Source organism: Marmota monax, unplaced genomic scaffold (assembly GCF_021218885.2).
Source record: "Marmota monax isolate L192 unplaced genomic scaffold, Marmota_monax_Labrador192_F-V1.1 WCK01_AAM20220418_F8-fsc00152, whole genome shotgun sequence".
NCBI lineage: Eukaryota > Metazoa > Chordata > Mammalia > Rodentia > Sciuridae > Marmota > Marmota monax.
The window spans coordinates 2,454,112-2,479,295 of record NW_026694348.1 but is presented as its reverse complement, the minus strand read 5'-3'; the positions used below and the strand labels follow the sequence as shown (position 1 = coordinate 2,479,295).

The window sequence follows — 25,184 nt, the reverse complement described above, 5'->3', positions numbered from 1 at the left end:
TAAAAAAAAAAAATGTTAAGAGTTTTTCTAACCATACACTCAATACAAATGAAGTTAATTTATATGTCTTAGTGCATGGAAAGTAGGAAATGGAATAGTTTTATTTTAGTGGGAAATAAACATTTTCTTACTCAGAAATATTCATGGATCTGAGGTTTCCTGCCCTCAAGTAGCTTAGAGCAATCATCCTTAGTTTCCTTGTAGCTGGAATGTACTTGATGTATTATAAGTACCCAATAAATAATTATTTTCAAGTAGGAGTAATAGGGTAGCTAGACTTGATATTTTAGGTAATTCATATTTTTAAAATTTCAGGCATATCAGTTGCAATTGTAGTACTTGGCATTGTCTGATGGCCAAACCTTATAACCATTTGAACAAGATTCCCTGAATTTCTCTCCCAAGTCTAGATGAAATGTTAGCTTTAGGCAAGTATATCAAGTATATTTATGTCAAAACTAAGGCCTAGTATTGACATTTAAAAAATAGTGGTTTGTTTAAACTTGCCAAACAGTTTATCTTGAGTGGTATTTGCAAGTGCTGATCCCTCTGCCTAGAACACTTTGTCTTGAGGTATTTATCTCTCACTTCTTTTCAGGTCTGTTTCAGTTTAAGCTTAATGGAAAATTTCCATCCAAGTTATGTAAAAGAAAAGCACCCCCCCCATGTATGTGCACGCGCACACACACACATACACACACCCACATGTAAATACATGTATTTTTAACGTGGCTTCATTTTTGTCTATGGCAGTTCTAATTTTCGGAAATAATATACATTTATTTATTTGCTCATTTATTTTTGATCTTACCCCATAAAAATGAAAGCTTCACGTGGACAGGGAATTTAGATAGTTTGTATCCAGCACTCAGTCCAGTGCCTGGGTATGGAGTGAATGCTTAGTAAATATTTGATGGAGCAGTGAATGACCATTTATTGGAAGTCTAAGATGTTTTTATTTACTCTAATACATAGGAGGCATCATCTCAGATTATCTTCAAAATAGCCCTAGATGTTGAGAGCTGACATTTTAGTTTTTCAGAGAGGAAACAGATTCAGAAAAGAGAAGCAGTTATCAAAGTTCACAAAAAGGATCTGTAGTTCCAGTCATTGTTCAAGTGACTGCTGTCTGCCTCAGTTTTCAGGACAGTCTTTGTTTTGGCCAGAATCCCTGATCTTTTTTATGCCTGGGTCCTATTTTGCCACCACCAGTTGTACTTCTAAAGGGCTGGTGTCCTGTTCCAGAGCCCTGCCAAGGGATAGGACTCCATAATTTGAGCCATTTCCCCATGTTGACCACTTCCCTATAATTTAATCATATCTGCCCCAAGAGGATCCTGTTCTGATTCCTACCACTTCAGGTAAGAAAGACTCCAGGTCAAAATAGTAGCTCAGTTACTTTATCTGAGGAACTTCATTGAGTGCCCCTGTGATCTAAGCTCCGGATTTAGAAATGGGCAATAAGGAGTTCTTAGTTTACCACTTAAAGGAAAAGTCTGTCCCTGAATAAATGATTATGAGTGTGATGAGGGTTCTTCTCCTGGATGTTTTACTGGAGAATACAATAAATTTCTTCTTTGAAGGACTAGAATGTCAATATTTTAGATGCTTTTCAGGCCTTATGGTCTTGCAGCAACTACTCAATTCTGCATCACAGCACAGATGAAGCACAGATAAGACCTAAATAAACAAGCATGGCTATGTTCCTCCAACTTTCTTTACAGTGACAGGAGGTGGGCTGGATGTGGCCTAAAGGTTGTACTTTGCTGACTTCTTTTCAGTTTGGACTTGGTTTTGATGGGGACTCCATCTCTCATGACTCCCTCTCAGGAAGTTGTTAGTTTGGAATTAGTGTAAGATTTTGGAAAGCAAAGGTGAAGCAGCCTCCATCAAACTCTGAAGGGCCTGGAGGATACAGAGGATGAGAGATGGAAATGTGCAAGTAGGTTTCACTCATTCTGCTGGGGGTCCAACTCTTCTGTCTGATGGCTGGCTCTTTGACCAACCGTGACCCTAATCCACTATGAAACACTCCACTGTGAACTCACAGTAAACAGCAATTTCCCACAGAACCAGTCCTATTCACTTACCCACTATACCTGGTGGACATGCCAGGCTTCCAGATACCTCTGTTTTAGTCAGCTTTTTCACTGCTGAACAAAAGACTTGACCAGAACAATTAGAGGAGGAAAAGTTTATTTGGGAGCTTGAAGTTTCAGAGGTCTCAGTTGATAGATGACTGACTTTGTTCCTTGGGGCGCAAGGTGTGGCCAAACTTCATGGAGGAAAAGTACAGTAGAAGAAATCAGCTCAGGGGGCTGAGCTCAGCGGTAGAGCACTTGCCTAGAACGTGCAAGACCCTGGGTTCAATCCTCAGCACCACATAAAAATAAATAAAATAAAGGTATTGTGTCCAACTACAACTAAAAAATAAAATATATAAAAAAAGAAATCATCTCAGAACATTTTACCAGAAAGTAAGGGGTGGTCACCTCACTAGAGACAAAATATAAACCCCAAGGGCATGCCCTATGGACCTACCTCCAGCCACACCCCACATGCCTACCACCCAGTTAATCTCTATCAGGGAATTAACACATAGATCTAGTTTAGGCTATTATAACCCAATCATTTCGCCTCTAAACCTTCTTACATTGTCTCACACATGATCTTTTGGGGAAAACCCAATATCTCAGCAACTCTGAAAACTGAAATCATTCACCCACACTGTGGCTGGTAAGTGAATTCCTCCTTTCTTTTGAAGTTTCCTTCTAGAAATCTTTTGACACTGTTTAAGGTCTAATTCCTATAATAAACACCTTATTCCCTTGCAATCATATCCCAGAATTCCTGATTGAATGCTGAACATTCTTAAAGGACAGAGTCCAGAGGATACAAAGTTTTCTCAGCCTGGCACTCAGCTTTTGCTACTAAACATTTTGCCCACTGACTGTATTTCTGTTCCTCCACATAGACTCTAACTGGTTACTTTGATTATTCTATCTTAGAATGGCCTTTATTTTTCTTTTCATTATTTTACAGCTGACCTAAGGTAGGATATTTTCAATAAAAGTTATATCTAGTCATTCAATAAGTAAGACTGAAATTCTCTTGCAAATAGAAAACATGTGTTTGCCTTTTCCACTCCCCTTGATATAAGGCTTGACAGAGGCCCTGGCAGGAGGGAGGTGGCCATCACTCACAGTCTGCTGAAGGACAAACCCTGGGTGTGGCTGTTAGACTGGTCTTGATTCAAATCCTCTTACCTTCTCTCTAAGGGCTAGGCAAATTATGTTTCAGACTGCATTACTTCACATGCTATGAGGAAAATAGTGCTGATGGAGGAGGCTAGGAGGACCAGAGGTCATACTGAATGCCTGAGGGAGTGTAATAGCTGTGAGATTTCCCAGTGCCATCCCTTGCCTGCCCTTCTGCCATGGTCTCCTCAGCACCACTCAGCTAATTGCTTTGGTTCATTTTGCATATGGCAGTGGAACACCTCTCCTCTCAGGCCCACCACTCCTGAACATTCATATCAGCATCAATGTCTCCCTGTGAGATGTGCTTCTCTATTCAAGGGTGTTGGTGGGGTAGAAGAAAACAGGGGAAACCATGAACAACCCCTCTCACCAGTTTCTAAATGAACATACAGTGTGATGCATTCTCTTGGAAAGAAATTATAGGAATTTCATAACAATGTTTTTTAAAGACATAAGGTAGATAAAATTGCATCATGTGGAATGATTTTTATGGGCCCCTTCTTCAAAGAATCAAACTTTGCCTTGTTTAAATGTTTCTTCCTCTATGAAATCGTTTCAGACCCTTCCAGCTGTAAAATTCCCTCCTTTATTTAAACTCACGTGATTAAAAAATAAAATAAATAAAAATAAGTTAAAAAAATAAACTTACATGATGCTTAATTGTTCTCCAATGATAAAAATCATTAACATTAAGATATTATCACATGGAAGTTAAAAATAGGGGTTATAGGGTGGAGTTTATATGCTTTTTTTTAACTAGTTTTGTAAACTTGGAAACAAGTATTTTCTCTTAGTTCCAGTTTTCTCATCCCTAAAATGGGGATAATAATAGTACCTATTTGCCTGCCATATTAACACTCAACATGAAATGTCAGCTGTTATTATTCTTGATATGCAGTTGGATGAATTTTATCCTTCCATTTTATGAATTCTCTACAAGAAGATCTACTGGTTTATCACATCTGTGGCTCTGATGTATATTATAGAGTCCCAAATCATGTTCACTAAGCAAATAGGTATATGAAGGTAATTAGTTGATCAGATAAGAATGATTTGTCAGGGGAAGAAAAACAGAATCATACGCTTAGATATACTTGCTTCCTGTAGACATGGATTTAGGATTGAAAACACTTTAGAAGACTTTATATCCATATACCTTTAAATAATTAAGATCCCAAATTGACCCCTTGCCATGTTTCCTGCCTCTTGCCCTCAGAACTTATTTCTTAGCTGCTCCAAGCTAACTCCTGCTGGCACCAGTTCCGTGAAAGAAGATAGATGTGCTTATTCTTAAATAAATGATGACAGTGCAGCTCGCTAGTTTTTTTTCACCAGGGATTCTTCCCATGTCTTATTGGAGCAGTGAGACAGAGAAAGATGCCCTCTGTGCTGTTCCCTTGAAATGGGAAGAGACATCTCAAAAGCAAATGTTTTACATTTATGCTGGGTGCTACTGACACATCTTAATTTACAGTTATGGGGATACTCTGGGTTACAAAGCTGACATCTGAAGAAATGACCCGCAGTGGGGAAGTTTGACAATCTCTGCCTTTTCTCATTACCTCATTGATGATGGATAATTTCACAGCGATGACAGTTGCAGAAATACTTTTTCTGGTTGAATATAGATATCAATGTGTATATATGCATATGTATTTTAACATAGCTTTTCTTTAGGTTTTAAGTAATATAGCTGTCTCCAATGGAACCTTAAAATATCTGCAAGAATGGGGGATAGCAAGGATAAAACATCAAGGTTTATTTTCTATTCAGTTTAGAACTAATCTGCATGAAGAAACATCTGGAGCTAAAGAAATAGTTGCAGATGTGAGCTCTGTGTTCACGGCCAAAGGAAAGTGGTGCTTTCTTCTTCCCTCCATCTTCCCTGATTTTTTTTCTCCCTTATCCTTCCTCCTTTCCCTCCCCTTTCCTTTCTTTTCATACTTTCTCCTCTTTTCTGCTTCTTCACCCCATTTCCTTCTCCACCCTTCTCTGACTCCACTTTTTTTTCCCACTGCTTGTCCTGCTATTCCTTGTCATTCTTCAAATTTATGATAGGTTCTTTTTTAAAAAATATATATTTTTTTAGTTTAGGTGGACACAATATCTTAATTTTATTTCTGTGGGGGGCTGAGGATCGAACCCAGTGCCTCAGGCATGTGAGGCGAGCGCTCTACCGCTGAGCCACAGCCCCAGTCCCTTTGATTGATTCTTAGTGAAAAACAAAAAAAAAAAAACCAAAAAATCCATGGAGCACACTGGTTCCTTAGGAGTTTTAAATTAGTATTAGTTTATCTGATTTTGATTTTCAGCCTCTTGCTGAGCACTTTTCGTAATTTTGCCTAGAGCACTTGAAACTTTACTTGCCTTCTGGATCCCAGTGAGTCCCATTATGATGACAAAGTGATCTCTGGTTCCATCATTTTGGATTTCAGTACTGTATTCTTCACTTGATGTTTACAGCTTTATGACTCATAAATAAAGCACAGCACCCATAGCTGAAACCTAGGAAACAGATGCACAGCACACCATACATAGGGTTCCTAATTCCTAAGGAGAAAAGGCTTTTATTAACAGAATGTCCTTTTCTTTTGAGGGGGGGGTAGGGAATACTGGGCATTGAATTCAGGGGCTCTCAACCACTGAGCCACATCTACAGTCCTATTTTATACTTATTTGGACCCAAGGTCTCCTTGAGTCGCTTAGCACCTCACCATTACTGAGACTGGCTTTGAACTTATGATCCTCCTGCCTCAGCCTCCCAAGCCGCTGGGATCACAGGCATGCGCCACCACCCTCAACTCATAATGCCCTTTTCATATTGTTATTTTCCTTTGGTTGATGGCTGAGATTGTATTTTACCACACTGACTCATCAGAACAGACTTACCACATTGATTTTTTTTAAAAAAAATTGTACTGGAGATTGAACCAGATAATTTACCACTGAGCCACATCCCCAACCCTTTTAATTTTTTATTTTGAAATAGTCTTGCTAAGCTGCTAAGGGCCTTTCTTAGTTGCTGAGGCTGGCCTTGAACTTATGATCCTCCTGGCTCAGCCTCCTGAGTAGCTGAGATTGCAGGTGTGCTCCACTGTGTTTGGCCACCTTGATCTTTGATAACATGGAATCATAGGGTGTTAAAGGAAGAAGGCAAGTTTGGAAATCATATAACAAGGTTTGCACATTATACAGGGGCTACTCAGGCTTGGAAGCCATGTCTTGGTTAATTGATTACCAGTGGAAGCAGGAGAGAAGTTCAGGTTAGCTATGACTAGTGAGGGTGCAGTCATGTTGTTTATTTCCAGTGAAGGCTGTCAGAGCATCAAGAAGTTATGGCTTAGTAAGTTGTGATGACCACAAATGACAAAATGATGAATACAAGCTTTGGCTCTATTGTCAGACTGATTTAGGTTCAAATTTCAGCCACTGATTTCTAGCTGGTTACCGTGGGTGAGGTATTTAATTCTCTCCATGCTTCTTTTCTCCCAAACATAAGAAAATGGAATAAAGAGGTATAAAAGCCCTTTCCTAAGTAAAGGAACAGAGGAATTGGCTTTCAGATGTTAAATATGCAATAAGTTCTGTTTGCACTTTGCATTGTTGTTATCATTATTAGTCTTAGTGTTGACTTCTTGTTGTTAGTGTTATACTTTTCTAGTAAGAGGTTTATGGTTGTGTTACAGGGATTGAGCTATAACACCAGCCTATCTCAGGAAGGAATGTTTTGTGCCATGAGTGGCCCGAAAGAAAGAAAAGTTTTGTCAGTGCTAAGCTACCTACTTACATACCAAAAATTCCGTAGAAATAATCTCCAGAAAATAGATGAAAAATACTTTTCTCATATACCAATGGCATTTATGCTGTTTGGTTTATTAAAGTTATCCAGGGTTGTGGTGCCAAGAATTCTGGAAAAATCCTGATGTATCCCTACGGAGCCATAAACTTTCCTGAATGGTGGTTTAATTTTTATTAAGCCAGAATGCTTTATTCTTTGCCTCCCCCTGTTCTTTGTCTTTCTGTCTGTCCTTCTTTCATTTCAAGATACAAACATAATTTACTGTAGGGAGAAACTGGGACAAGAACCTTCTACTAGAAAAATCCTCTTTTGTTGAACACCTACTGTATGTCAGGGAGTGTATTGAGCTCTTTGTGTAACTGATCCCTCTCAGGGTAGGCAGTATTAGGTTTTAAGCAACTATGCTTTAGAAATGTTACATAGAAAAGAGAGATTTGCATCTCCTTGATTCCACCAAGCTTATGTATGACTACCTCTGACTTGAGAAGAAATGAGAGAGAAAAAAAAAGTCAAAGAAGATGGATAGACCATTGCCTGCATTAGGACTGAATGGAATTTTGTGAAGAGAGGAAACCCTTTTGCACCCAGGGCTTGTTGTGAAAGTATCTGAGGTTGCCGTTTATCTTAAGTTTTGCTTTCTGATGAGACAGTATGTTATAAAAGTGATTAGAGAGGACCGCATTTTGAAGGCAGCAGCTTGTGGCATTCTGCCTATAAACTTGAAAGATGTGTTTTCTGAAGGACTGTTCAGACCCAGGAGCTGCCTAAGGAGGCTTCCCATGAGAACAAAGAGGAGGATGTTTTAGAGTATAAATTGCCGAGAGGTATTCCCTTTTAAGCCGTCACCAGCTCGGAAGTTAATATCTTGGGCATGCACTGCCACATCTCCAGGGTGATAACTCTGAGCAGGAAGGAGCTAAGGAAAAAAGGAGGGTAAAAGAAACTTGCAAACTCACCAGAATTATTGCACCATTCAAATCACCAGTGAGCGGTATCTCAAAAAGAAGGGACGTCTGCTGTAGTTCCATACTTGTTCAAATACCGGAGTGTGGCTAAAAAGCTAATGTTTTGTTGTTTCTAAGGAAGCACAGTTTCTGTTCTTCTTTTTTTCTTTCCAAATAAGTGGAGAGAGCATATAAGAGTCACCTTTAGGTTTGAATTTTCACATGGAATCTAGACCCTCATTAAAAAAAGAATGAACAGAAAACCAACACACTTTCCAGAACATTATATTGATTGAAGGTTTTTAGATAATGTTTGGTGTTTGGGAAAGAATGCAGAGGTCCCTTTTTTGGGGGGGAGGGATACTGGGGGTTGAACTTAGGGACACTCAACCACTGAGCCACACTCCCAGCCTTATTTTGTATTTTATTTAGAGACAGGGTCTCACTAAGTTGCTTAGTGTCTCCTTATTGCCGAGGCTGGCTTTGAATTCGTGGTCTTCCTGCCTCAGCCTCCTGAGCCACTGGGATTTTTCTTTTTCAAATAAATTGAAAGATTATATATATAAGTGTCACCTTTAGGTTTGAATTTTCACGTGGATCTAGACCCTAATTAAAAAATGAATGAACAAAAAAACCAATACACTTTCCAGTGCATTATATTGATTTAAGGTTTTAAGATGATATTTGGTACAACACTGCGCCCAGCGCATAGGTCCCTTTTGAGATCCATTGGGAAAAACATTTCTCAGTTCTTATCTCAATTCCCGTCTACTCATGGGGTGTTCATGTGCCGCCTGTACCTGTGCTGTGTTGGCTACAAGTGAGAAGCCTAGAAAAGCTGACTGTGACCTCATATTCACATATCAGAATATGTGCCATAAACACTAAATAAATATATTAAATATGGTAGAAATGCTAAATACAGAGAAGGAAGCACTACAATGTAAAAAGTAAATAGCAGAGAACTGAAGTTACTAATGTATCTTAGTAAATCCTAGGATTTGAGGTGAGGAGGGATAACAGTGAGAGACACAGTTTATGAAAGAGACAAACCAGAAATGAATATGGACCGAATAGCCCAACAGCTTTTAGTAGAGGAACTTGATAAGAATACAAATAAAGTAAACTACTTCGATATACTTCTTTTTTAATTGTACACACTTTGTCAACAAAACGAATAGTAGCGTAAAATTAATGTAGCTCATAAAGAGAGACTTTGACAGCTTTCAAAAGAATATACTTTCCTCCACATATTCACAAAATATTCGCAAAAATTGAACATGTAATTTGGCCACCAAGAAATTTTACATATAAAAAGGACTTTCCAGCCTACTTTTTCTGATCATACCACAACAAATATTTAAGGAATTCAACTTATTACCAATTTTTAAAAATTAGAAAAGAAAATAATAGAGCATGAACAGAAAGTTTATAAACATAAAATGAAAGTAATGGGGAAAAATAAAATATGGGGAAGAATAAATCCATCACTGATTTTTGAACAATCAAATGCATTCAGGAATCTATAGGAAAAGACGAGAAATTGAATTATAAAAACATGGAATGGGAAGGACAACCATGTGTAGCATAGTTGAGAGTTGAGAAAAAACCTTGAGAGCTGGCACCAAGAAGGCTTTTAGTAATAGTTTTGAAACTAGAGAAAAATGATACTTTTATAATTAAAAATCAACAAGTTATTCCAAAGAAAAGTAGAGAACTGATTAGGTGATTATAGGTGATAGAAAGTGCTAGATTCAACATTGAACAAGGCACCAATCTTGACATATTTCAAAGATATATTTTGTCTAGTTTTTAAAAATAGATCATTCTGATTTTATCTAAGCTAACCCAGGTCATGGTGTAAGATGGAAATGATCCTGTTTTACTTAGGAAGATAGCATCATTTTAATAGCAAAACTTGATGACAGGTTTGGTGGCCCACACCTGTAATCCCAGGGACTGGAAAGGCTGAGGCAGGAGGATCAATTGCAAGTTCAAAGCCAGCATGGGCAACTTAGGGAATACCTAAGCAATGTAGTGAGGCCTTGTCTCAAAATATAAAAATAAAAAGAAACTGGAAATGTAGCTCAATGGTAAAGCACCCCTGGGTTCAGTTCCCCAGTGCAAAAAAAAAAAAAAAAAAAAGAAACTGTAGTTCAAGGGAGGAAACACGAGGAAACATATGCCTTGCTCATAAACACAAAGTCAGATTTTCTGAATAGAATGTCAATATATAGAATGCTGTAATTCATTAAAAGTTTGAAATAGCACAGCCAACTAGTATAAATATAGTAAAATAACTATTACCAATTTTAGAAAAATTTCTTCATAATCCTGTTAAATGGAATATTATCTCAAAAGCTACTAAAATATATGATGATATCCAGTGGCCATTTTATTAAAATTAGGTAAAAAAATTAGGAGGAAATCAAATGTAATGAAAAACTATTTATCAAAAGCAATAACAAAATGTTGTCTTTATCGTCCTGGAGATAGGACGCGTGACCAAAACCAAAGTCGGCCATGATGTCAGATCATGCAAGGTAGCAGATAAAACGGGCAGCATCACTATTTCTGTGTGGGATGAGATTGGAGGTCTCATACAGCCAGGGGATATTATTTGGTTGACCCAAGGATATACATCCATGTGGAAAGGATGCCTGATACTTTATACTGGAAGGGGTGGTGAACTTCAAAAAATTGTAGAATTTTGTATGGTTTATTCAGAAGTGCCAAATTTCAGTGAGCCCAACCCAGATTATCGAGGACTGCAGAACAAAGGGGCACACAATGAACAGAAGACTAATTCCATGGATAGTAATATAGGTACAGGTACATTTGTATCAATGGGAAATAGCCTTCAAACTGGCCCTGAATCAAGGGGATACCAACTTTCATATGCTGGTAGAAGCAATGTCCAGGGACCTATCAATACACAGCTACCAGGAGCTGCTAATAATCAAACAGTCATGACCACAATAAATAATGGCAGGGACCCTCGGAGAGCCTTAAAAAGATGACCTATGCCAAATAGTCACATGTAGTTTTTAAACTACGTGCCCTACTTGAACACTTAGTGCACTTTTATTTATTGTTAACTGTGAAAAATATGTCCTTTATTAGTTTCCTTTTACGTTTTTGTTTTGTTAAGAAGAGTGTTTTTTTTTTTATAGCAAAACTGTTAAGCTGCTCAAGTCTCCTGTTGAATGGGAACACTGAAAAGTAGGGGCATATATTTTTAGAGCAAAAAGTTATTGGATATCTGCCGCAATCTGGCTGGGCACAAATCACGAGCCACTGAAACAGGAACAAACTTTATTTCTGAACTCCACCAGCACACTCCACACACGCTCCCTGGAACTCTCCTGAATGCCACGCGCCTCCTCCAGGAACCACCCACCGGAAATCCCTCCTCCGGCACTTCCCCAACCAAGGGGAACTCTCTGGGAATCCCAGCGAGAACTCCAAAGTAGCAGGCCAAGGTGGACAGCAGGGGTCTAATATTACAATTGAATACACAGCTTAACATAACCATTATCATCTCAATGGCTTGTTGGTGTCACCTCTCAACCACTCCGTTCTGGCAAAAATGCCATGCATCATTCCGACTGGGCTATGGCCCTCAGCAGATATCCTCTAAAAATTGCACCCATTTCAAGGGTGAGTTATTTAAAACATCAGCTTTATAACTTCTATGAGTCTTATCTTCTGTATGAATTTTGTAATACTTCACATAAGGCTTAATGGGAGATGTTCTTTGTCTTAAATTCAGATATTGCCAACTAAAGCAATAACCACCAAAAAAATAAATAAATAAAAAAACCCAGAAACTTGGAGAATGCCAACAACAGTTTTTGAGTGTTTGTTACTCTAAGAATGACTGATTTTGTTGAGTGACTGCCACTAAGATTTCCTTAGAAATGAATCATCTTAAATGAATCATCCTAAATTGTTTCATTACCAAAAAAGATTATCAGAATTATGGAACAGAATGCAATCTGTTTTAGAAGAAAGCTACTTTGCTTTATTTTCAGATAGTGCTTTTAACATTTGTTATTAGCATGGATTATATTGAAAGAAAATTTAAAAGAGGCCTTGAATATTTATTTTTGAATCTACCATGTTAAATATTGAAAAGTATAATTTGAGAGAGTTATAAAGTCATAATAAACATTGATCTAATTATTTTTAAAAATAATTTTGGTGAATGTAGTGAAGGTGATTCAAATTGAATTAATATATTAATATACAGTCTTAAGTTATAGATCCTAGATTTCTACAGGTACTCAGCCTGAACTGAAAATCCTAGGTGGTACTTCTATTTGAAGTTTATGTGTGTTGTCAAAAGTTTCTGAACACAATTCACATAGCCTTATTAAATAGCAAAAATTAAATGACAAAAAAAAAGCAATGACAGCTATTATACTAAGTGTTAGAATTCAAACACAACATTAAAATAATTAAAGTCAGGACTAAACAGGAAGATTCATTATGATTTTTTATTTAATATTAATTTAGAAGCCCAAGAAATTGAAGAAAATATCTCTTAGAAACCTTAAAAAAGAAGATAAAATGTTATCTTTTCACTAAGATTTGATTGATATAACACCATTTCTTTTGTTAAGAGTTGATTACATGAATACAAAAATCAACAAATAAAATTACTGGAATAAATAAGAGAATTTATTAAGGCAGCAATACATTTTCTATATGCCAATAGTTAGCATTTGAAATGGACTTTGGATGGATATAAAATTCAAGCTAAATAGCTAAATTTATAAAAAATTTAATTCTTTAAAAAATGAATACATAAGTTAAATAATTTAAATTAGAATCACAACAAAGTTTGTTCTAGGGAAATACCCAAATAAAGGGATACATTTACATCTCTCTCTCTCTCTCTCTCTCTCTCTCTCTCTCTATATATATATATATATATGTATATATATATATATATATAGGCACACACACATATATACATATATATGTAAACACACATGTAAAAAAATTATAAAATATGTACATATAAATACTTACATATATACATGCAAGAATGAGCATAAAAATTCAATAAATATGCACATAAATATATGTACATATACATAAATATATGTATACGCATATAAAGGGTACATATTTACAAATACTTAATTTCACATGTATATTTATGTATCTACATGAGTATATATGCAATATGTATACATTATATTTATGAAAATATAAAAAATTAGTGGGTAGACTGCCTTATGAGACATTCAAACACACCATAGAATCAGTAACATCACTATGATATTGGCACAGGAGTGGAAAGTAGATATATAGATCAAAATACATTACAAAAATAGATGTTGGTTTTAAATGAGAATATAATATATGACAAATTCAATATGTTAATTCACTGCAAAAGCATAAATTACTCAATAAATGTGCTAACTAGAAGTACTATGCATGGAGAAGAAAATAATATTTGATTCCTATATTTTATTATATGCAAAAATAGATTCCAGATGGATTAAGCTTTTCCAAATCATGTGAGAGAAAGTTGCAGACCTAGTATCCCTTTAGCCTTAAATACTTCAATATGTATTTTCTATGAACAATTATAGTGTTATTAAAATCAGCAAATTACAACTGAAAGAATATTGCTGCTTTTTCTGCACTATTATATAATTCAAATTGTACCATTTGTCTCACTAATGTCTTTTTTTATGCAGAAAGGAAAAATGATTCCTTCCTCTGATCCAGGATCCATTCTAGAATATCATGTTTCCTTTGGTTGTCATGTGTCTTTAGAATGATTCCTTGGTCTTTCTTTGATATTTATCACCTCTGCATTTTTGAGGACTTGACACAAGTTATTTTGTAGACTAGCCTTTGTGTGTGTATGTGTCTCTGTGAGTCTGTGTGTGTGCGTGTGTGTGTGTGTGTGTGTGTAGTGCTGGGGATTGAACCCAGGGCCTTGTGCATGCAAGGAAAGCACTTTACCAACTGAGCTATATTCCTAGCCCACAAGACATTCTTAATCATGTTCTTAATGGATCTATTACTTTCTGTAATTGAATTACCTTCAAATGTTCAAATGGTCTATGCCACAAATGTAAGGCTGCTTTGTGGGTAAAGTCGGGTGGACACCTGTTTCAGAGACCTTCCTTTAAGCCCCCTCCTGTAATAATCAGTAGATCTTCTGAGGCCAATAGAAGAAAACCCATCATTTCCTTATATTCCCCTATGCTCTCTTAGATTTATGACTAGAAAAACTTGGGGCTGTTTGTTAACAAAGGTAACTATATTTGAGGCAAAACCCTTGTAGAACTCTTCCTCAACTATGTAATCCAGTTTCACACCCAGCTAACCAGGCCCTATGACAAGACCCCCTTAAGGGGAACAGTTCTGTTGGCTCTTGAATTGGCAGGCATTAGCTATCTCTGTTGTAAATACTAATGTGTTTTGGTTAGCTGTCAACTGTGGGTTTTGGGTTTTTTTGTTTGTTTGTTTTTTTGTTTTGGTATTTGGGATTGAATCCAGGGGCACTCAACCACTGAGCCACATCCTCAAGTCATTTTTTTTGTATTTTTATTTGAGACTTTTATTTTACATAAATTCTTCCAGGCTTCTTCTGTCCCTTCTCCAACACCTCAAAGACTCCCTGGGCCAGATTTTCAACTGCTCTAAATCAGCCTTTACTTTAATAGGTATAATTTAATTTCCTCCCGTTTCTTTGTACAAATGCCACTGTTGTAACATTTATCAAAAGGCTTGTAAACTGGCTGCCTGGTTGCTTTGGACTGTCTGAAAGAAATGAGCACTGCCCCAGGAAACCAGAGGCAGGGGATTTGCCTTGCTTTGAATTAGCGTGGTTAAGAGATTAGGGCTTGGTGTGATACTTCTTGGGTTATGCTTTGGTTCTACTCCTCTACCTCTCTGACTTTGAGCAATTTAACAAAGATGGGTGTGTCTAAACTTTCCCTCCTGTTTGAAAGCAAAAAAAAATATGTTACATAGTTCTTAAATACTAAGTTTAATGAGAGGAAGAAATTAAGTAATGATTCACTGTGTTTGGCATAGCTATAATAATAGTAAATGTTGCCTATTTTTATACTCAGTTTTGTCATTTCAATATATCATATAAATGAGTATTCTGGGTATCTATCCCTGTGTAGTAAAAAAAAAAAAAAAAAACCCAAAACTTACACTAACCCAAATTTAGTGTCTTAAAACAAAAAATCATTTTGTTATACTCATGACCCATAAATGAAGAACTTGGGCATTTTTATGGCATCACCATTTGGCTGACGTCTGGATGGTCTTGGTGAGTCCAAGAAGGCTCTGCAGAATTATCTGATAAGGTCTCACTTGTCTGGTGGCTTGGGAGGGGCAGCCAGAAGGCTGTCTTGACTTGGTCTCAGCACTTCTCCATGTAGTTCTGGGCCTTCTGGTTATGCTCTCACCAATAGGCCAGTCAGAATACTTCCCCAGCAGCTCAGAATTCCCAGAATAAGGGCTCTGAGACCAGAGCAGAACTCCAAGCCTTCTTATAACACTTTGAGAAAATGACTGTGTCCTAGGGGCTGTATTCTTTTGGTTTCATAGGACCAGCTCACACTTAATGTGGGCACATTCAAAGTCAGTAGGGCTGAGAAGTCTATTCTACCCACAGGGAGGCCATAAGGAAAAGAATAATTGTAAACAGCTGATCTCTACCATTGAGAGTCTGGCATAGTGAAATAAGAAGTCAGTTTTCCTGGGTATTCATGTCATACTGAAAAAATCCTCAAGTTTCCATTTGTGAAGTGCAGTCTCCCACCCAGTGGAATACAGCATTCATTTTCTGATAATTTTTTGGGGGTACTCAGAGTTCAATCCATAGCATCAGGTTTTAATTGTACAATATACAGAAATGACTAATTTTGGGCCATCTGTTATTTATATTCATCCTGGTTTTATGAAGCACCAACACTACATTTAGCTATTGACAATGTGTAAGAAATTGGTCCCTGCCCTGAGAAATTTATTTCAGAGTAATTCAAACTGGTTAAATCAGTGTCAGGCTCTCAACTTTGAACAGACAGCTGTGGAAAGGAGATAAGCTTTTGAAGATGCAGCAGAAATGGTGTTTATAGAGGGAATGAAAGTGGGGGAAGATGATAGGTAACCAAGAAAGGGACTGTTTATACAAACTTGTGATGTGAATGGTAGGGGAGGACCAACCCCAGCCGTTTCAGGAGGTAGAATGGACAGAGGTGGGACCCCAGCTCAGCTTTATCCTCTGCATTTTCAAAAATCCCGAGGAATTTATATATCAACTGGATTTATTATTTGACAGACAAACCTCTTGAAGTTTTGACTTCATGTTTATCAAGCTTTCTATCACATATTTGTTTTGCACTGATAACACTTCCTAGTTTTCCTCAAGGACGGTAAATTTTTCTCAGTCCCTGTGGGTGTGTTGTTAATAGAAAGACTAATAGCCCTTAGCGAGGCTACAACTCAAGGTCACAGTTGGCTGCAGGCTGCAATAGTAACTCAAAGTATGTTATAATGTGTGGGTTCCTAGAGGTGTCTATGACTTTAAAAGAATTTATAACTAAACTCACCCTGTACCTTGATAATAATAAATTACTTATCACATGAAAATTACTGTACATTACAGGGGTTACACATGACACAGACCATGGTGTCTCTAGATACAGAAGCTCATTGAGTAGATGCATACAGAGAACAATTTGAGGGAAAAAGTCATGGATAATAGAAAAGCCCTTTTGCCACCATAAACTGGCCACTTACTCTGTAGGAGCCACTCTCTGCAAATCCCCTTGTCAGCCTCTGCAGTGGGCAGCCATTTTTAGTTTCCCAGAATCCATTGCCCACACGCCCCCACCAATACTCTCCCACCATCTTTGGTTGGTCAATTCTCTCTCTTACCTTATGGGTAGTTTTTGGCAAGTGTCGAAACTGAGATTCACTATTCTATTACTGCTCTTCTGTGATGGTCTTTGGATGTATCAATGTAGCTAGGCTCTAGTCCTGTTATTTGGTTTAACATTTATCTAGGTATTGTGATAATAATTTGTAGATGAGTTAAAGGTCTTAGTCAATTGATTGTAAGAAGATTATCTTTGATAACCTGGGTGGTGGACTTTACTCAGTGGAAAGGCCTTCAGAGCAGAGCTGAGACTGCTTAGAATGGAGAAATCCTGCCTATGGGCAGCAGTTCCAGTCTGGGGTGAGAGTTCCACTTGCCATCCCCAATGGCCTGTGGAGTTTGGACTTACTTAGCCAGTTATCAATGGTGTGAGCCGACTACTTGCAATACATCCCTTACTATGTCACTCTTCTTGGTTCTGCTTCTGAGGTTGAATCTTGACCGGTAGACCTTTCCATCTCTGATTTCTCACTAGTGAAACTAAAGGGATGCCCTCCTGGTCTCTTCTTCACCAGATCTTTCCTTTCATTGCTATAGTCCAGCCATAAATGGACATGAAAATAAGCTCAGCCAGCTGACAACTTTGATAGCCTTTCCTCAAAGGGATAAGAAATTTAACAAATAAGATGACATTTGGCATTTATTTTTTAGGGATTGGCTAGCTTCACTTAGCATAATCTTCTCTAGTGCCATCCATTTCCCTGCAAATGCCATGATTTTGTCATTTTTTAGTGCTGAGTAGTACTCCATTGTGTATAAATGCCACATTTTTTTTATCCATTCATCTATTGAAGGGCATCTAGGTTGGTTCCACAGTCTAGCTATTGTGAATTGTGCTGCTATGGACATCGATGTAGCAGTATCCCTATAGTACACTCTTTTAAGGTATTTAGGGAATAGTCCAAGAAGGGGAATAGCTGGGTCAAATGGTGGTTCCATTCCCAGCTTTCCAAGGAATCTCCAAATAAATGCCAAATGTCATCTTTGATATAAGGAGAACAACTAAGAACAGAGCAGGGAGGAAGAGCATGAGAAGAAGATTAACATTAAACAGGGACGAGAGGTGGGAGGGAAAGGGAGAGAGAAGGGAAATTGCATGAAAATGGAAGGAGACCCTCAGGGTTATACAAAATTACATATAAGAGGAGGTGAAGGGAAAGGGGGGGGAAACAAGGGAGAGAAATGAAGTACAGTAGATGGGGTAGAGAGAGAGAAGATGGGAGGGGAGGGGAGGGGGGATAGTAGAGGATAGGAAAGGCAGCAGAATACAACAGACAATAGTATGGCAGTATGTAAAAACGTGGATGTGTAACCGATGTGATTCTGCAATCAGTATACGGGGGAAAAATGGGAGTTCATAACCCACTTGAATCAAATGTATGAAATATGATATGTCAAGAGCTATGTAATGTTTTGAACAACTAATAAAAAAATAAAAAAAAGAAATTTAACAAATAAAACCATTCTGACATTATGATTTTTGTTTCTAATAAAAGTGTCTCCACAAGATCCTCTGATAATTCCTTCTTCCATTGTTTTTGTTCTGTATCCAACTCTAGCTTTTGTGTTCTTTTCATACATTTTTCTATTGTTTAGACACAGGAAAATATGAATGCCAAGCTCATTTCTATTACCTGCAACAATAAGAAAATCTTAACTGATACAGCCCCTGAACATTCTGGCAGACTTAAACAAAACTTAGATCCCATTCAAAACCTGAGCTCCCACAGAACATCCAAACAGAGAAGCCCTGGAAAGGCCTATAATCAGGCTGACTTGACTCATTTCATTTTCATGAAGACACATGGTGGGGGCTCTTTAAAAATATTAGTATTTTCTCGCTGGAGCCATACATTACACTATTGACCATCTTAACCATTTTAGATCAACTTAGCCTACCTATTGAACCGGGTATATGTGGAAATCCAAATGAACGAGGAGGGCAAAATGCAAATTGAAACCAATGCTTGTAGAATTCCAGGTAAATATGAGCTCAGGGAGGGAAAGTTGACATAAATCCTACAGATAGAAAGAGAGCTTTGAGTAAGAGGCTATCAATCTGGTTCAGTGGGTTTAGAAGAATGGATTCAGAAATGCAGATCCTGAAGTCCATGGCAGAGACAGGGGTAGTAGGCCTCCATTAATGTGGAGAAGTATCTAAGGAGGCCTACATGGTGAGACGTGTCATGGCAGCTCAATAGACTTACCATTTCCTTTCAGGATTCCATTCCTGGCTTTTCTCCTTCCTAGCTGTGCTGTTAGACCTGTTACTTGATTTTTCAGAATCTTAGTTCCTTTAATCATTAAAGAAATAAGTTAAATTCAGGTCCACTGAAATAAATTCCAGTTGAATTCTCTATTAGTTTTATAACAGATTTATTTAATAAACAATCCATATACCATATAGTTCATCCCATTATAGTATATATCTGAATGCTTTTTGCTATATAAGCACAGTCCTACAGCCCTAACCATGTTATACTTTTAGAGCACTTTTATCCCCCTGGAAAGAAATACTGTGCCCACTAGCAGTCATTCCTCATTTTCTCCAATACCACCTTCTCCCAGCTCAAAATAACTACTCATTGGCTTTCCATTTGTAAAATGGAATCATAGAACACATAGTCTCTCACATAGCATATTTTTTGGGTCCATTCATATTATAGCATGTATCACTATTCCATTCTTTTTTTTATTTTCTAATATTTTATTGTCTGGATATACCACACATTATTTCTCCATTTTGTGTTGATATATGTTTTCATTGCTCTTAGAAGTCCTAGGAGTGAAATTACTGGACTGTACATAGTTCTATTTTAAGTTTTGATGAATTGTCGATTGGGGTTTTCTAAAGTATCAGCACCATTTTAGATTCCCACTGGCAGAACATGAGGGTTCTACTTTTCCCACATATTTGCCAACACTGATCTGTATTTATTGTCTATTCTAGTGGGTGTGAAGTGATGTCTCTTCATGGTTTTGAGTTCCATTTAACTGGTGGCTAATTGTGTTGAACATTTTTTTTCATGTGCTTATTGGCCATTTGTAGATCTTTTTTGGAGACATTCACATTTTTGAACCATTTTTTACTTTATTTTATTATTTTATTTATTTTATTATTGTGCTTTAATATACAGAGTGTTAACTTGAACCATGGTCTCTTGAATGCCTCAGAGCTGTAGCTATTCTTTGTCCTGGGAACATTCTGTGTGAAGATGTAGGCAGAGATTTCCCAGGAGCTATTGGTAGTGCCCTGCCTGAGGAAGTTCCATGCAAAGGTGTGGAGTGTTTCATGCAAAGGTATGGGACAATAACAGTCTTGACCTTGAGTTTAGACACCAACTTCCAGGGCCAGAGTTTTGAGCATCACAAGACAGCCACAATGTCTTGTAAGTGCTGTGAACTTCAATTCTGCCTGAAAAGCAGAAACTTTCCCATATGATAACCACTTGATGATAAAACCTATATAATAAATGTGCTATGCTAGCTCTGGGTCACTTCCTCCATCAGGGAAAGATGTCCCACCTGGTCCCAGCTTTCTCTTTATAAATGTTTGTGTGTTGTTTTAATCCTCCATCAACCTTCACCAGTTTCTAGGGCTTGGCCATTCAGGTTGTAGCACCATAAGAGTTCTTTATCAAATCTGGATACAAGTCTTTTATCAGATATATGATTTGCAAATAATTTCTCTCATTCCGTGTACTTTGTTAGTTGAGGCTGCTATAACAAGTAGCTAAGATTAGGTGGCTGACACAACAATCACTTGTCTCTTCCACTCTGGAGGCTGAAAAGTCCAGGTCAAGATGCTGGTTTGTTCTGTGAAAGGGAACTCATTAGGTTGGCTTATGCGACCAGAAGCTGGATAGTCCACAATGGCTATCTTCAGGCTGGAGAGCTGGAAAAACCAGTAGCTGTACAGTTCAAGAGGCTGAAGCTCTAGAACAAGAGGGATCAATAGTGCTACCCTAGGATGAATTCTGAGAATCACTGGCAGAGTCCTCTTTGGAAGAGTGAAGAAGCGAGAGTTCAATATTGCCAGATGATTACAGCAGCAGTCAAGAGCTTGCATCTGCTGCTGCTTCCTTGTTCTTCCACCTTTAATTCTGTCCAAGCCATCATCCTATTGGATGGTGCTGCCCATGCTTAGGGAGGGCCTCCATTTAAGTTGGCTATCCCACATGCCACTTATTCCTAGACACACTCTCATCAACACACCCATAAGCCTCTTAATCCTTGGCATCTCTGAATCCAATCAAATTGACAATTCAAATTAACCATTAAAAGCCCTAATGCCATTCACAAGTTAATCACCTCCCCAGAGCCCCACCTTCAATTATCATTACACTGGGGATTAGGAACCTAAACATGAATTTTCAATCAGTTCATAGCATCACCATGGTTTCTTTTTTACTTTCTTAATGGTGTCCTTTGAAGCATGAACATTTTTAATTTGGATGAAGTTCATTTTTTTTCTCTTTTGTCTCTTATACTTTTGGCATTTACTAACAAAGCAGTGGTCATGAAGATTTATTTATGTTTATGTTTTGTTGTAAGAGTTTTATAATTTCAGCTCCTATACTTAGGCCTGTGATCCATTATGGGTTAATTTTTATGTATTCTGTGAAACAGGTTGTCCAACTTCATAATGTCTTTCATATGGATATCAAGTTGTCCCTATGTCATTTGTTGAGAAGACTATTATTTTCCCATTTAATTCTCTGGCTCTCTTGTAAAAAGGTAATTGGCCATATGTGTAAGGGTCTACATCTGGACTCTGTTGACCTATGCGTCTATCCTTGTGCCAGGACATATTTGGTATCAGAATAATATTGGTCTCACAGAATGAGTTGGAAGCATTCCTTTCTCTTTTACCTTTGGAAAAGCTCGTGAAAAATTGATACCAAGCTTACTTCAAGAATGTGGTCGAACTCATTAGTAAATCCAGCTGGATCTGATATTTTCTTGTGGGAAGGATTTGATTATTAATTCCATATTTATAGTTATTGTAGATATATTAAAAACAATCTGTTATTTTCCTTTTTTTTTTGCCATAGCTTTATTGAGGTAAAATTGAAGTACAATAAAATGCACATATTAAAATACGCAATTAGATCAGTTTTGACACATATGTAACCCATACAATCAATATAAAAAGCATTTCCATTATTTTTTTAAAATTTGAAATCATGAAGACTGTATTTCCTGTATGATTTGTTACATTAGAAATGAATCACCTTAAGATGTATATAGAACCCCATCCCGTGTTCCAAATACTTTGAAATTAAATGGCACACTTATAAATATCTCACACATCAAAGAAGCACAAAGTAAATAAAAAGTGCTTTGAAGAAAGTGATAATAAATGCTTGAAATATGAGAATCTCTGTGATGAAGCAGTAATCAGATGGACATTTAGAACTTAAAGAACTTGTTTCAGGAAGAAGCTAGATTAACAAATCATTTTCATATCAGGTAATATCAAGGAAAAATAAGAGTATGAGCAGAACTATACGAACTAGAAAAGAAATAACACAGCCAAAAGTTGATAAAAATCTAACAAGTCTAATGAAGAAAAGAACAAGAATATTAAAATTAATATCAATGGTAAGGGAGCTATCAAAACAACTCTACAGATGCTAAAAAATATATTAAGGTAATATTACAATTATATGCCAAAATATGTGATAGCTTACATAACATGCTTTATTTTAGAGAAGTATCTGTTTGCTGCTGAGAAGAAAGTGTATTCAGTCATTGATGGATGAAATATTATATATATATCTGTTAAATCTCAATTATCAGTTATATTTTTTTGTTCTATGGCTTCTCTAGTTTTTGTTTGGAAGTTCTATCAAGTGGTGACACAGAAGCATGTTAAAGTCACCCAGTATTATTATGTTATGGTCTGTTTGATTCTTGAAATTGAGAAGGGTTTGTTTGATATATGTAGATGCTCCATTGTTTGGGGCATAAGTATTTACAATTTTTATGTCTTGTTGATGTATAGTTGCCTTAGGCAGTATGAAATGGCCTTGTTTTTCCCTTCTGATCAACTTTGGCTTGAAGTCCACTTCATCTGATATGAGGATAGAAACTCCTATTATGAGATCCATGTGAATGATCTGTTTTTTCCCACCCTTTAACCTTCAATCCATGGATTTTTTTGTCTATGGAGTGAATCTCTTGAAGACAGAACAATGTTGGGTCTTGTTTTTGAATCCAGGCTGCCAGTCTATGTCTTTTGATAGATAAGTTTAGGCCATTTACATGTAATGTTATTATTGAGAGATTATTTTTATTCCCTGTAATTTCTATTTATTTCTAGTTTTTACTTTGAATTAGTTTCTCCTTTGTTTGACTATTCTTTCCTTTTGCTGGTTTTCACTTTTATTTTTCATGAAATATTTATTCAGTATATTTTGTAGTGTAGGCTTCCTTGTGAATTATTTCAACTTTTGTTTATCATGGAAGGTTTTTATTTCATTGTCAATTCTGAAGCTTAATTTTGCTGGGTATATTATTCTTGGCTGGCATCCATTTTTTTTCAGAGGTTGACATCCTAGCTTTTAGGGTCTGAGTTGGGAAATCAGCTGAAATTGTATTGGTTTCTCTTAAATGTAACCTGTCATTTTTCCCCCCTGGCAGCCTTTAAAATTCTACTCTTATTTTGTATGTTAGGGATTTTCATAATAATGGCCTTAGTGTGGATTTGTTGTAATTTTGTATATTGGGGGGTCCTAATATACAAAGCCTTCTGTATCTGATTATCTATGTCATTCTTTAGGTTTGATAAGTTATCTGATATTGTTTTATTGAAAATATTGTGCATTCCTTTGGTTTGTTTGTGCCTGAGCTTTTATCGATCCTGATAAATCTTAAATTTTGTCTTTTCATGTCATCCCATATTTCTTGGAAGTTCTGTTCATGGTCTCTTAACATTTTCTCTTCATGGTCAGTTTCATTTTTAAGACTAAATATTTTGTCTTCCTTGCCTGAGGTTCTGTCTTTCAAGTTGGTTGGTGATGATTTCTATGAATTTTTTTTGGTGGGGGGCTACCAGGGATTGAAATCAGGGCTACTCAACCACTGAGCCATATCTCCAGCCCCATTATGTATTTTATTTAGAGACAGGGTCTCACTGAGTTGATTAGTGTCTCACTTTGCTGAGACTAGCTTTGAACTCACAATCTTCCTGCCTTAGCCTCCCAAGCCATCCATTGAATTTTTAATTTGGCTTATTGATTCCTTCATTTTGAGGATTCCTGCTTGATTTTTTTTTTCAGAATTTCTATCTCTATATTGAAATGATCTTTCACTTCTTGTATTTTCTTTCTGATTACATTTCTTATATTGTTCTTTACCTCAAAAATCAGTTAGATTATGTACATTCTAAATTCCTTTTCTGACATTTCTTCCACTGTGGTATCATTGGATTCTGTTATTAAAGTATCTTGGTTTGCTTGGGGTGATTTGTTACCTTGCTTTTTCATGTTATTTGTGTGTCTACCCATCTAGCAGTATGGATCTGAGGTAGTTTAGAGTTTCTATCCTGTGGACTTGTAGTTTCTCTGAAGGTTTCTAAGTAATTAACCATTTGGGGGAGACAAATAATAACAATAATCAGTACAAACAATATACAGCATTAAATCAAATAGTGCCTACTATGACATCTATAATGCTAATTGTCACAATAAACAGAATTGATATGATCAGTTATTGCCCACAGTAAAAACAGTAAGTTTGCAAAAGGGCTTACAGTTTTGTATTGTGGAATGGGAGAGAACACAAGTGCTGTAGGATGTGATGATTATGAGGAATGAGGAGAGAGGATAGAAGTAAAAAAATTAAAGGAAGTGTGAAAGAAAATAATAGAGAATGGCTGATTGCAGAAGAAAAGACAGAAAGAGAATTAAGGGAAACAGATAAATGAGAGGATATATATATATATATATATATATATATATATATATATATATATATCAAAATCTAAACTAAAGTCTAGTTTATATTTATATATATATATATATATATATATATATATATATAGCAAAAATTTTAAAAAAGAATACAAAACAAAACTGAATTATACTAATCAAATATCATAGTCCTCAAAATATGAATCCATGAAAAATAACTGGCTACAAAAATGCTACAAATGAGAAAAAAAATCAATATCTGTAAATGTCCATGAACCATTAAGGTCACAATTAAACAGAGGAAAGAAGAACAAAAGGTCTTGATGAAAAGTTAAAGAATTG

General features: G+C 36.6%; 1 protein-coding gene across 1 annotated transcript; it reads left to right on the top strand.

The window, feature by feature from the left end:
• Positions 1–10,468: 10,468 nt before the first annotated feature.
• Positions 10,469–11,223, top strand: LOC124109183 (SOSS complex subunit B2-like; the record flags this gene model as incomplete). The annotated part of the gene is made up of 1 exon (XM_046467718.2): positions 10,469–11,223. A coding segment is annotated over one exon (555 nt), but the record flags the coding sequence as incomplete, so codon positions are not given.
• Between the last annotated feature and the right edge of the window lie 13,961 nt (positions 11,224–25,184).